Below are 14,722 nucleotides of genomic sequence, written 5' to 3' on the forward strand. Positions count from 1 at the left end.
CTTGAGGGGCCTGGATGGTGTTCGGCCCCAGCCCGTCATGGCGCAGGCAAGTGTTTATAGTGGTGCCATCTTCTCTTACAAGTACGTTCGTCACTTTCCCGCCTTCTGCTGCTTGGAAATGCCTTCTAGCTACATTAATTATTTTTCTGGAAGTGTCTAGCATATATCAGCACAGCTTCCCGCCATTTGAACACACGCGTAAGCCCTCCCACCCTAACCCCCCTCTCACTGCTCACGCGGTGCTGCTTACGTAACCCGTCCCCGGCCATCACTTGTCTCTGAGTCACAATGGCAGGGAGGCGTCACTGCTCTCTAACTCTCGCTGAGATTGATGAGCAATTATGTCTTGAGGAAGATATTGGTGACCAGGACAGTGATAACAGCATTGATGATGGTGATGATGACCCTGATTATGTATTTGATCATCAAATAGAGGAAGAAGACGAGGAACTTGAGTCGGAATAGGAACCCATAATACACATACTTAACGCAGATTATCATTTATAGCTATAAAAAGATTGGTAAACGACAAAAGAAAAGCATATATTTGGCACAGCAAGCCAAGTTTCCTCTTAATCCTCTTCTAAACCTCTTAAGAGGAAATGGAAGAAGATTAAGAGGAATTTAGAGGAGGATTGAGAGGTTTAGAAGAGGATTAATCCTCTTCCATTTCCTCTTGACCCTTTCCATACTGTGACTCCGACGTCTGCGTCACGGATGGAAAGGATTAAAGGCCCAGTGGGATATTTGAAAATGGAGATTTTGAACTTTAACTTTTTTTTTTTTTTTTTAGTTCTGGGATCATTTTGAGTCATACAGAACAATATATGAAAAACTGATTTTCAGTGACCAGGATGAGTATATGGGATGTAAAGGTATGCTGACCCCTTAGGGGCTTATAAGGAAAGTGAAGACTGTGAAGAGCTGCAAAAAGACCTGGATAGAGTGTATAGATGGAGCCAGTTATGGGAGATGGAATTTAATGCAAACAAATGCCATGTTATGGAAATGGGAAAAAAGTAAAAAAAGACTAAGGAAAACATATAGGATGGGAGAAGAAAACTTAAATATGGTACATGAAGAAAAATATTTGGGAGTAACGATGCAAGACACACTATCCCCAGAAAAGCACATAAACAAGTTATTTGGAGAAACCTACAGAATGATGCAAATTATGAGGGTATTATTCCACTATATGAACAAAGAAATGATGAAGAAAATAATAACAACATTGATTAGACCAAAACTAGAATATGCTGCAGTTGTATGGTCACCTCACAAACAGAAGGATATCAGAAAGTTGGAAGGAATACAGCGAATTGCAACTAAAATGGTCCCAGAACTCTTGAATATAACGTATGAAGACAGATTGAGGGAGATGGACTTGACGATACTGGAACAAAAAAGGGAGAGAGGAGATCTGATCATGCTATATAAGTTGGTAAATAAGTTTGTTGAGGTGGATAGAGATGATCTCTTCTTAACTGCGAGAACACAGAGGCTGAGAGGACATGGAAAAAAAATTAATAAAGGAACCTATTTGAGTGACTTGAAAAAGTATAGTTTTCAACATAGAAGCATTAACACATGGAACAGTTTGTGGGAAGAGGTGGTGGAGGCAAGCAGTGTCCATCAAATGAAGGAAAGGCTGGATGAAAGTAGATATGGAGACGGGACTATTAGAGCTTAGCTAGGGCCAGGTAGACTACAATTAGGTAAATACACACATACAACACACACACACACACACACACACACGTATGTCACAACTAGGTAAATACACACACACATGTACAAGCACTAAACTAAAATTAAGTCCTGTTAATATCCAGTGACATCTATGTTAAATGTATCCTTCTGCTACCTCTTACAAACTTTCATCTGTATCTAATATCCTAAGGTTTTGTTGTTGTTGCAAAACCTAATTAGCAGAAATATAGCTACTTAACGACCTGCCCCACCACCCAGCACATGCACAACAATCCCATCTCACCCAGCAATGATGCTCTCTGTGCTCCTTTACTTGGAGGCAGACTCACACAAAGCTCACATCCAATATCTTTGCAACATACATCAGTAGGTAGATGCAATGCCACCAGTGACCTACTATGTATAAGTAAAACAAAAGGTGCCAGAATTTATGCCACATTATATATATATATATATATATATATATATATATATATATATATATATATATATATATATATATATATATATATATATATATATATATATATACCTACTGATAATTTTGATGGCCTTGATCAGATTTTTATAATTGGAAGAATTTGTGTCATAATAAGTTGAAGGTGAAGTTAAATAAGGCTGAGGTGAGGCTGAAGGGAAGTGAGCCAACTGGTGGCTCTAACTGCCCATGATAAAGACAGCTGCACTAAAAATAGACTATCTAATAACCAGTATGGCAAAGGCACCATACTGATGGGAATTCATAGATAAATTAAGATACAAATTGTATCAAAAAAAAAAAAAAAATGGACTCCTATGGTCAAACCAAAAGTCAACCATCAGATAACATGACATTTATAAAAATAATAACTGCATTGTGAAGTAAAGGCACTCCTGCAGATGATCCAGGTCATGTCAGCCATCATGCAAACAGAAGAGCATGAATAAGCCACACACACCTGTAGCAGCACATCATGCCACAGGTGTTACAGGTGTATGGGAACACCTGTGGCTGGTCTCCACCCCTAGATGGAGGCTGCATATTCACAGGGAAAGCATCAGCCTGCCCCAGAGGGAGTATTCTAGCTGTGGGCAAGACAGCCTGCCTGTGGAAGGTGGCAGCACCTTTTTATAAAGGAGCTGACCTAACAGTGAGAAAGAAGGGAGGCTTTGGCTGTCTTGGAAAACAGGCTACTTGTGAGCTTGTGTGGAAAGCAGCCAATCAGTTAAGGGTGCAACGTATGTGAGACGAGAGCAACATCTGTGTGAGGGGAGTTCTAGCTTGGGGAGGGGGTGTTTGCATTTGGGGGAAGTGCTCTGGCTGAGTGGGCAGTGGACTTGATTTGAAGGGGGTGGGTGCTCTAGCTGTGGGGGAGGGTCTGCATGAACAAGAATAAGAACTGTAAACTGGGGAACATGTTCTAAATTATGAATACCTTTCTATCTCGTAAACACATAAATAAAGTTATTTGTCCTTGTTAATGTGATAATTCAGCATAAAGAACTATTAAAGTGATTAGGAAACTTATATGGAAATAATATTCATGTACATATTTAGCAGAGTGACATACTGAAGAAAAGAATATTGTGTTGAGATTGCTTACCCTTTATAAATAATAAGACCTTAAAATTATTCTACACAGAGCACTGATATCATCCAACAGTGGTAATTTGAGTGTGATGAAACTGTACCTTCTCCTAAAACTTATATCACAAACTTACAAATTTCAGTAGGGATATATGAATTTTATAAATATGAACAAGTTTTGTATAACAAGGTGTTATACAAAACATCCTCAGGTTAACTTAGCTGTCAATTTGTTTAATTTCTGTATTCATCATCTTACATCAGTAAATTACCTTACCCTAGTACTTTCCTTTCATATGAGAAGCTGCATTTATATATATGGCATGACATTAATGGTTATATGACTAATCAATTGCTCTGAAGGTGGAGTGTATGGTAGTGATTAAACTCACATAATAGGTAGAAGTATTTTTGGTTGGTATAATTATTATCATAACTATCATCATTATTATTATTATTATTATTATTATTATTATTATTATAATATCATCCTCATTATTATTATTTTTATTAACTCACAATGGCTGCATATGAGAAAGTCACATGTGGAAGGAAGTGAAGGTGAAATTCAAGTGATACGTAAGCACAAGGTGATGAAAAATGTGTATTTTGGGCTTGTACGGCCTAGTAATGTTGTATTATTGAAAGGAGTATTTCATTCAGACTCAGAGGGTAAAATGGAAAGATTACGTGACTTTGGGTCAAATAGAAGAGAAACAGGACCAAGAAACAGAAGAGAGTTGTGTATCGGTGTACGAGTAAACATGAACTTGTTTTTCTAAATCATCAAAAGTATATTTCTCCAAAATCAGACATGTATATAGAGAAGACTGAACCAGGGCTGATGCTAGACATCCAGGACATTGGGGGCTTAGCCCGGAATTCTGAACAACCACTAAAAACAAAGATGCAAGTTCTAGGTGTGACTGCTCCCAGAAAATTTATTCATTATATCTAGACTGACACTGACAGTATGTATTTCTTGCTAAGAAGAAAGCAAACTGTATAAAATACTGCAAATTAATTCCTGAAAAATTTGGAGCTAGACAAAAATCAACTGGGGCTAAAGCCCCAAAAGCCTACCTTAATCAAGAGAACTGGACTGAGCTCCATTCAGTTTGGAAAAATTTATTTATCTTGAATTCCAAATGACAATATTAAGTTACATGCAAAAGGGGAATGATTATGAAGATATATATTAAGGTTTCCATCTACTATGTATGTGTGGTTCAGTCCCCTGTCCATTCTTTTCCATATATAATATTTTCTGCTAATTGATTTTCTCTGGTGCCCTACCTTATTCAGGCATATTAATAGGATTACTGGCTGCATGGATTCTTATATAATGTTTACTAACTGGATGAGTTATTATAAATGTAAATCTTGTAGGTAATGTCAAGCTGGAACATATGAACCACTACACAGCAATAAAACAAATAATAAAATGTTGCACCATTGTTGTCAGCTGACAGAACCCTACATTTGTTAAGTTTATCAACAACAATCACTGTATTCATTATCTAACGTAGCTACCTGAGTAGTGGTGTCTAATATGGCACAACTTACCAGGAAGCATATCTTAAAACCTTCTGTCCTGCCATTATATGTTCACGCTAACCAGCAGAGTGACATTTTTAGATTAGTTAATAATTTACAGATTTTCTAGACAGTGAAAGGATTTCATAACTTTGGAAGTTTAAATACACCTGTCTCAGCATAATGAAACAGATGCATCCAGGTAACTAAGTAAAAAAGACAAGATTTCAGCTAATTTTCAACTATTTGGATATGACATAACTTGAGGTAAGTCCAAGATGACATGACTTTGGGATTCCTGAACATGATAAAATGGTCAATTTCATTTTTCATTTTTAGGCATTGTAGGTAGCTACTTCAACAAAACATAGTGATGAACAACTTTGGCAATGGCTTGCCATACGACACCTGCCCCTACCACATGTGATGCATTAAACCAATCTATGGACACTCAGCAAGTCAATAACACTGCCACAGACTTAGTAAAGCAGTGTTACATCTTGTCTGTGTGTTTCAGAATATACATGTCACCCACATAACACAAATCCACAAGCTATTCAATGTCCCCTGCATGTCACCAGTGGGCTTATCAGCCAGTGCCAATTCCACAATTTAACACAGTAAGTTTGTAAGCTCCCAAACCAAACATGAAATACTAAAAATATTTCTACCGTGTTTGGCGTTGATATTTTTATGAACGTTTTATGAATGTGTAGTGTGCGAGAAGCTTGTATGGCTGGTGTAACAGAATAGCTTGCTTGACACGGGCACTGCTTGCACAGCATTGTGCAATCATATATGAGGAGAGGCATATATAATGGTGGAGCACGCCACCTGCAGAGACACCCCCGGTCCTCGTCAACAGACCAACTTGGTCGGCTTGGCTGATATCAGCCGACAGAGTCAGTCTGTCGGCACCCTGCTACAGGCCGCCATTGGCAAAGGCCTGTGCTTCCCTCAATAGGGGGGAACAATCTTTGAACAACAACAACCTGCGGGGCAGTTGCTCTCCTGCTGCCGCCGAAGAAGGATTTAAGCCCCGGCTTGCCTTGGACTAAACAGTGAAGTGCTAGTGATCAGGATTGTACAGTAAAGTCTAGTGCCCAGGATTGTACAATAAAGTCTAGTACCCAGGATTGTACAGTAAAGTCTAGTGCCCAGGATTGTACAGTGAAGTCTAGTGCCCAGCATTGTACAGTGAAATCTAGTGCCCAAGATTGTACAGTGAAGACTAGTGCCCAGGATTGTACAGTGAAGTCTAATGCCCAGCATTGTACAGTGAAATCTAGTGCCCAAGATTGTACAGTGAAGACTAGTGCCCAGGATTGTACAGTGAAGTCTAATGCCTAGGATTGTACAGTGAAGTCTAGTACGGACCCAAGGATTGTACAGTGAAGTCTAGTGAACAGGATTGAACAGTAAAGCATGTGCCTGTGCCCATGCCTTGGACAGTGACATGTGCTGCACCTGTGCCTGTGTTGTGTCTAGTGACATATGCCTGTGTCAGACAGTGAGGAGTTTGTGTCGTGTTACTGCACCTAAAGGTGTGCGTGTGCTTACTATGAATCTGTCGTGTACACTGTGGTGTTATTAAAGTGAGAAAACCCAGCATCTGGCCTTTAAGTGTCCTCCCATCTGCCTGCCTGCCCTCTCTGGGGTGTGGGAAACGTGCTGCAGTGGTGCCATCTCTACTATGCTGTTCTGGTGTGCTTTTCACTGCCTACTTCAGTGCGTGGGTGTGTAACGCTGCCTGCCCAGGTGAAGCGTGGTCGCTCAGAAGAGGGGAGGTGGCATAACATTATAGAAGGTATGAAATTTGAGGAAACCACACAGGAAATCTCTTTAGTATTGGGTGGTGAACAGAAAAAGGACCATTATGGAAAATATAGTCTGGTTTGGGTGCTAACAATGACCTGTGTTGTACTGTGTAACTGGTCTTATATAGTTGAAAATTTATTGTGAAACAGCAGCTGGATGACTAGGACAGACAGCCGGGTGATTGTGCCAAGCTGTGCCATGCTGGAAGGCAAGCTTGAAAACATTAAAGACTGCTGGAGTGGGTCACAAGGGGTGTCCTTAGGAGGAAAATCTGCTCATTCATCATCAGTAATCAGGCAGCCTAGCAGAGAATCAGCAACTGTGCTGAGCTGTGACAGGCTGGAAGGAAAGCTTTGCAACATTAAAGACAACTGATGTGAGCCGTGGGGGATGTTCTTAGGAAAATCTGCTCATTTGTCATCAGTCATCAGTCATCCTGGTGGTGAGTTAGCAGCTGAATGACTAGAACCATGCTGATCTGTGACAGGCTGGAAGGAAAGCTTGGCAACGTTAAGACAGCTGATGTGAGTCAAGGGGGGTGTCATTCAGAGGAAAGTCTGCTCAAAAGTCTTCAGCCATCAGTCATTCTGGTGGTGAGTCAGCAGGTGGGATGAGTACAACCGTGCAGAGCTGTGACAGTTGGTTTGGGAGATTTACAATGATAAGACAGATGACATGGGTTACTGAAGGTGTCCTTATGAGGAAAATCAGCTTATTATGTCATTAGTCATCAGTTAATCCAGCAGTGAGTCAGCAGCTGAGATGGGTACGACCAGGCTGGAAGGAGAGCTTTGTAACGTTATGACAGCTAATGTGAGTCACAGGGGGTGTCATAGAGGAAAATTCTGTCATCGGTCATCCCGGCGGTGAGTCAGCAGCTGAGATGAGTACGACCAGGCTGGAAGGAGAGCTTTGTAACATTATGGCAGCTAATGTGAGTCACAGCTAGGGGGGTGTCATAGAGGAAAATTTTGTCATCGGTCATTCCAGCGGTGAGTCAGTAGCTGAGATGAGTACAACCAGGCTGGAAGGAGAACTCTGTAATGTTATGACAGTTAATGTGAGTCACAGGGGGGTGTCATAGAGAGGAAAATTTTGTCATCGGTCATTCCAGTGGTGAGTCAGCAGCTGAGATGAGTATGACCAGGCTGGAAGGAGAGTTTTGTAATGTTATGACAGTTAATGTGAGTCACAGGGCGGTGTCATATGAGGAAAATTTTGTCATCGGTCATTCCAGCGGTGAGTCAGTAGCTGAGATGAGTACAACCAGGCTGGAAGGAGAACTCTGTAATGTTATGACAGTTAATGTGAGTCACAGGGCGGTGTCATATGAGGAAAATTTTGTCATCGGTCATTCCAGCGGTGAGTCAGTAGCTGAGATGAGTACAACCAGGCTGGAAGGAGAACTCTGTAATGTCATGACAGCTAATGTGAGTCACAGGGCGGTGTCATATGAGGGAAATTTTGTCATCGGTGAGTAAGCAGCTGGGATGAGTACGACCATGGCTGCAGAGCTGACCCAGGGTGGAAGGAGAGCTTCATAACGTTATAACAGCTCATGTGGCTCACGAGGGTGTGTCTATAAGAGGAAAATCTCCCCAAAATAGTCATCAGGAGGGTGGCCGACCATATGACGACGTAGCCCGGGCGCCCTGCACTTGGGCCTACCTGTGAGGAAGGCAATATCGTCCACGTCATGGTCGCTCATGGTCGGGTCCCGAGAAAACGCTGCACCTCCTGTCCCGGGCCCGCCTAGCCGCAGCTGCACGCTAATCTTGTCACTCTGGGCTGCTGGGGAGGCACTCTAGGGGCGAGGGGACATGCTGGCCTGCCTGTCACACTAGCAGACGATGACGGCCGCCTACCCTGCCATCTTTTGCCGCGCCCTGGAACTATAGCCGGCCCGGGGACATCGATTGGCTTGGTTTATCTGGTTTATCTCCATTCCAGACAAATTTTGGTGATATGTCTGTCTATTCTTGTGTAGTGATGCCTCTGTTCTTGGCTATTCTCTATTCTTTACTGTTTTGCCTCTTCTCGGGTAATGTTGAGTTCTTTTCAGTTTCCTGCTACTTCCACATGTATTCTTATACCTATGTCGTATTTTTATACATTTCTGCTCCCAAGAACACGTAATTTACTTGTCTTTCGTGGGAGTTTAGGGCATTTCCAAGGGTACTTTTATGACCCTAGTGGTAGTCTGAGCCTTCTTCTGTACCGTGAACCTAAAAGAACACTCATTAGAACTCGATTAACCTCCTTTTTGGCCTCTAGAAATAGTTGGTGTGAGGGGCGGGAGTATCTGACAATACCAACAAGTCACACTCTGTATTGCCTTGGGGTTGGGATGGCATGCTCCTCCCTTCTCCTTAATTTGTTGTTTACTTGCAACAATAAACTATCAATCAATCAATCAATCGATATGATAGCCACCTCTTGCGAAGTTAATATTTACATTATGGAATGTTTTTTGGGGTCCCTGAATGCAGTGCAGTTACAAATGACTTCCGGAAAATAGAAGTGGGGGTCGAGGGGGGTTGAAGCCCTCGAGTTAGGTAAGTTACGTTAAGGTATGTTACACTAGGTTAGGTCAAGGTCTAAATAAATTTCTTTAGATCTTGGGTTAGGTTATTAAATTTTTTCGGCATGCGGTGTGGCCCGACGGAAAAGGCAGCGCTGAACGGACGCGCTGGCCGGTGGTGACGGATGGGGCGGGGCGGCAGCGAGCGATTGATTGACCGATTGATTATTTGGAAGATGTACACGATTGTATTTCACAGCCTACGTGTGTCGTGCAGGTACGCCGCACACTCCCCAGGATGACAAAATAAATTCCGTAGACTTATAATGAAGATGATGATAAAAATAATAATAATGATAATAATAATAATAATAATAATAATAATAATAATAATAATAATAATAATAATAATAATAAAAATAATAATAAAAATAATAATAATAATAATAATAATAATAATAATAATAATAATAATAATAATAATAATAATAATAATAATAATAATAATAATAATAATAATAATAATAATAATAATAATAATAATAATAATAATAGCTATAATAATAATAATAATAATAATAATAATAATAATAATAATAATAATAATAATAATAATAATAATAATAATAATAATAATAATAATAATAATAATAATAATAATAATAAGAAGAAGAAGAAGAAGAAGAAGAAGAAGAAGAAGAAGAAGAAGAAGAAGAAGAAGAAGAATGATAATAATAATAGTAGAGTAAAACGACATTTTTCAAGGAATACGTATCGGCCGCCGTATTGGCCAGTTTTAATCTTTTTCATCGGAGAGGGGCCGGACCACCTCTGCAGGGAGCACGGAAATGAAACCACTCGCGATGCCGGCCGAACCGCCTCTGCTGAAGTGGCTCTGGTTACCCACTTATCACAGTAGCATCTCATGGTCTAGACCGAGCCATCACTCAAACATGGAAGCATGAAAATACTGGCAACAGAAAGCCAATTGACTCATTGCGAGCTTTCCTGCTCTAGTGGTTTAATGTGCTAGACAGTCACCTCAGCGGGGACTACTATATATGGAGCAGATGATTGCACTTCAGTACGTGCGTATGTACAATTTACTTCGATTTTTAAAGGAGTTGATTGTTTCCGTACTTACTACTTCTGCAGGAATATAAACAGGCATAAAATATAAACGGTACTTAAAATAATAATGATCTAGCTGGAGAGTACGGGAGAGATTTTCACATGCTCGCCCTATATCAGGCAGTCTTTCTCTTCATTTATTCGCCTTCATTCATTCAGTTTTTATCAGAATGTCCCTAAGGTTTATCAGTCTGAAATATTCACCTAAGGATGTTTTCGTGTATATTTGCTGACCAAACAGACGAACAAATAGACAAACATACGGAAAACGACGCAAAGACGGAGGAAGAGGATAAGAAAGGGACTTGGGAGTTGGTGGGTCGATATCTGAGGGATGGTCGGGTTGATGTGTGTGCGAGGAATGCTGCGTGGTGGCGCCGAGGCAGGGCAGGAGCTAGACTGAGGCGAATTGCATGTTCTCAAAGTCCTCCCCACGTCGGTCCATACGTCAAGTGATAGCTGATGGTGGAGTGCATGTAGAGCAACGTCGAAAGGCCACGCACGTAACAAGCTTAGTAGTAAGGTGTGTGTGTGTGTGTGTGTGTGTGTGTGTGCTTCCGGGTGTCAGGGCATCCGTGCGTAAGCTAAGATGCAAATCGTTCGTCAGGATGAAACCAGCCATGTCAATGAAAGTTAGTATCGCTTGAATATTTCCGTGTTGGTTCATTGTTCATTCAAGCCCTGAGAAAGACGGGGCGCAGAGTCCGTCGGTACGTAACAATGTGCGCCGTTGGATGCATGGGTAGGTTATGCGACGGTTAGTCATTTACTCTCTCTCACACCGTTGCCAGATTATCGTACTCAGGGCCTCGTATCTATCGGTTTCTGAGCCATAACTATTGCCAAGAAGCACCAATAATTAACCATTTTTACGATAACTATATATGAAGGCAGTTATTGGGGTCAAGGAGGCAGTTTTGGGGTCGGAAATTGGCAAACATAGGAGGCTGAGTACGACAATCTGGCACCGTTGCTCTCTCTCTCTCATAAATTGCCTGTTATTACTTTCCGGGTCGTAAGGCCGGGTCACACGAGTGTTTATTTCGGGAATTTTTCATCGATCTCGAGAATTTTGCTATCGGCGACACCGGCAAGTACAAAACACGGTTTGTGTTCTCGATATGGAGGAAGACGAACATGCGCGTCTTGTATTCTCGATACTGAGAACGCTTCACCTTTTCCTCCTCTCCCTCTTTCCCTTTTAATCCCCCTAATCCTTTTCCTATTCCACCTCTCTCTCTCTCTCAAAGATCCTGCCTATCAAACCTATTAACCTTTTATAACGACCTCTTCACTGTTTATGACGTAACCAAATCACTGGACGTAGTCTATCTTGATTTCCAGAAAGCGTTTGATAAAGTCCCGCATCATAAATTACTTTACAAATTAAAGCAAATAGGTATTGACGGTCAAGTAAACCAATGGATCGCAAATTGGTTGAGCAACAGACAACAAAGAGTAGTGATTGACGGATTTAACTCAGAGTGGGCGCCGGTCACTAGTGGCGTCCCTCAGGGCTCGGTTCTTGGCCCAGCGCTCTTCATTATTTACATCAACGACGTGGATGTTGAACTCAATAACCGCATTAGTAAATTTGCAGACGACACAAAGACTGGTAACTCGGTTCTCACTGACGAAGACAGGCAAAGGCTCCAAGAGGATTTGCACAAAATTTCAGCTGGTCTGATAGATGGGAGATGCCCTTTAACGTAGACAAGTGCCAGATCATTCAAGTTGGAACGAGGAATAAGAAGTTCGATTACGATATGCGCGGCGTTGAACTCAAAAGCGTTCAATGCGTCAAGGACTTGGGGGTCAAAATCGCGTCAAACCTCAAATTCTCATTGCAATGCATTGATGCAGCAAATAAAGCGAACAGAATGTTGGGCTTCATTAAAAGAAACTTTTTATTCAAGAATAAAGATGTAATACTCCCGCTCTACAATAGTTTAGTCAGACCCCACTTGGAATATGCGGTACAGTTTTGGTCTCCCCACCATGCAAAGGATATTGCTAAATTAGGTGTTCAGCGTCGGGCAACGAAAATGATCCCTTCCTTGCGCATCAAATCTTACGAAGAAAGGCTTTCTACCCTTAACATGTTCTCTCTTGAGAAACGTCGCCTCCGAGGAAAACTGATCGAATGTTTTAAAATACTTAATAGTTTCACGAATGTAGACAGATCAACATTGTTTATGATCGATGACACTTTGCGCACGAGGAACAATGGCGTAAAACTCAGATGTAGACAAGTAAATTCAGACTGCACCAAATTTTTCTTCACCAACGTTGTAGTGCGATAATGGAATAAGCTTCCACCATCAGTGGTCCAGTGTAACACGATTGACTCCTTCAAAAATAAGCTCGACCGTCACTTCCTTCAACTTAATATCAACTAGAGTAGAAATGCCTTCTGATTAATGTAAAATCACTTAGGTTTAAGGACAGACCACCAAGTCTGGACCATGGGGTCTGTGTGGTCTGATTTTCTGTGTAAATCTATGTAAATCTCTCTCGTGACGAACTAGGATTGAATAAAAAGGCATGCATTGACGCTCTAACCTTGAGTGGCGCCACTGCTTGTTCCATCCACTCAATTAACATTATTCTCTCTCTCTCTCTCTCGCGACGAACTAGGATTGCATAATAAAGCATGCATTTACGCTCTAACCTTGAGTGGCGCCACTGCTTGTTCCATCCACTCGCTTATCATTATTATAAACAAATGAAGATAAGCATATACAACGAAGGTCTCATCATAGCCTGCAAAACAGTGAGGTGACGTGTCCCTATGCATGGCGCAGCGAGGCACTCCTTGTATCCCGCGACCCACAAAACCCAGGGGGCTATGAGCCGGGAAAAAATACAGCGACCTGGAGCTAGGGGGAGAGGTATTTGTGGCAAGGGAAAATATGATGCTCCTATGAGAGTCCCCTAAATCAGGTGTTGTGTGAATAACCCGGCCCCCATTCTCTTCGTCGCGGCATAAGGACAACGGTAGATAGAGGGGACTGAATGCGCTGAATGGCCGGAGTACAGAGTGGAAAGGAAAAAAAAAAAATAGAAAATAGAAGAAAGTTAACTAAATGTGTTAACGTAAGGGTATATGTGATGGTAATGTTTTTAAAACAAAGAGAATGTAAAAAACATTGAAGCGGAAAACGAGAGAGAGAGAGAGAGAGAGAGAGAGAGAGAGAGAGAGAGAGAGAGAGAGAGAGAGAGAGAGAGAGAGAGAGAGAGAGAGAGAGAGAGAGAGAGAGAGAGAGAGAGAGAGAGAGAGAGAGAGATTCACACACACACACACACACACACACACACACACACACACACACACACACACACACACACACACACACACACACACACACACACACACACACACACACACACACACACACACACACACAGACAAACACACATACGACTACACCCCTTCAAAGAATCCCAGATCACCAAAAGTGCAGCTGGCGGCAAGACATCCAAGAAGATTTAACTGCCTTGCTAATCTCTTAATTGCCTTTACCAGCTGTTGCTCCACATATAGGCCTAAACGTGCCCTCTGTTTCGTGAGATCAGGCAAAATCGCTGGCGTGAAAAAGCGCCTGCGTCAAAAATTCCCGAAATAAATACTCGTGTGACCCGGCCTTTAAATTACTGTCCGAAATGTTTCAATGCGTACGGCAGATAAAGCTGTTGTTTATGTTGACAATCAAGTGGTAATGAACTTATATGGGCCATGTTATGTTTTCTTTTCATTTGGGTCTCGGAGTACTAGAGAAATATATTAAATCACAAAGTAAACCCGTGGCAGAGGGGGGGGGGTTACCTCGATCGTTACGTGCGAAGAGTGTAAAAAAGAGCAAAAAAAGGTGTTGGCTTACTTGCATTTAGCAGCACGGAGAGCGGTTTTATGGACGAGGAGCTGGCTAATGTATTGTCGGGAATTATTTGTTTTGTTAACGATGTTTTTCTTCTTCGAAGTGATGCAATACTACTCCATTGATTTATGTGGGTACGGAGCGCGGCAGCCTAATGCTCCCCGTCACCTCTGCCGCGGGACGAATTGCTTCACTTGTTCACAGACACAGACCGAAGAAAAAAATATTTTCCCCTTCGTATTGAGAGAGAGAGAGAGAGAGAGAGAGAGAGAGAGAGAGAGAGAGAGAGAGAGAGAGAGAGAGAGAGAGAGAGAGAGAGAGAGAGAGAGAGAGAGAGAGAGAGAGAGAGAGAGAGAGAGAGAGAGAGAGAGAGAGAGAGAGAGAGAGAGAGAGAGAGAGAGAGAGAGAGAGAGAGAGAGAGAGAGAGAGAGAGAGAGAGAGAGAGAGAGAGAGGCTCTGTGGGTTTCGCTCTCGATAGGGGGAAAAAATTTGTGATATATATATATATATATATATATATATATATATATATATATATATATATATATATATATATATATG

At 41.6% G+C, this 14,722-nt stretch overlaps 1 protein-coding gene across 5 annotated transcripts in view; it reads right to left on the reverse strand.

Annotated features, from left to right (window-relative positions):
• Nucleotides 1-14,722, reverse strand: part of LOC127003756 (endoplasmic reticulum aminopeptidase 1-like) — a 115,451-nt gene that overhangs the window by 61,824 nt on the left and 38,905 nt on the right. For 2 of the 5 annotated variants that reach the window (XM_050870761.1, XM_050870763.1), the window contains exon 1: nucleotides 8,300-8,521. The exons of 2 other annotated variants lie outside the window; for them this stretch is intronic. In XM_050870761.1, coding sequence (XP_050726718.1) covers nucleotides 8,300-8,339 — 40 coding nt within the window. In that variant the 5' untranslated portion in view covers nucleotides 8,340-8,521. Of the gene's footprint in view, nucleotides 1-8,299; nucleotides 8,522-14,722 lie in introns of those variants that run through there. One more of the 5 variants, XM_050870762.1, reaches the window with a different exon arrangement.

This window comes from Eriocheir sinensis, chromosome 26 (genome assembly GCF_024679095.1).
Source record: "Eriocheir sinensis breed Jianghai 21 chromosome 26, ASM2467909v1, whole genome shotgun sequence".
Taxonomy (NCBI): Eukaryota; Metazoa; Arthropoda; class Malacostraca; order Decapoda; family Varunidae; genus Eriocheir; species Eriocheir sinensis.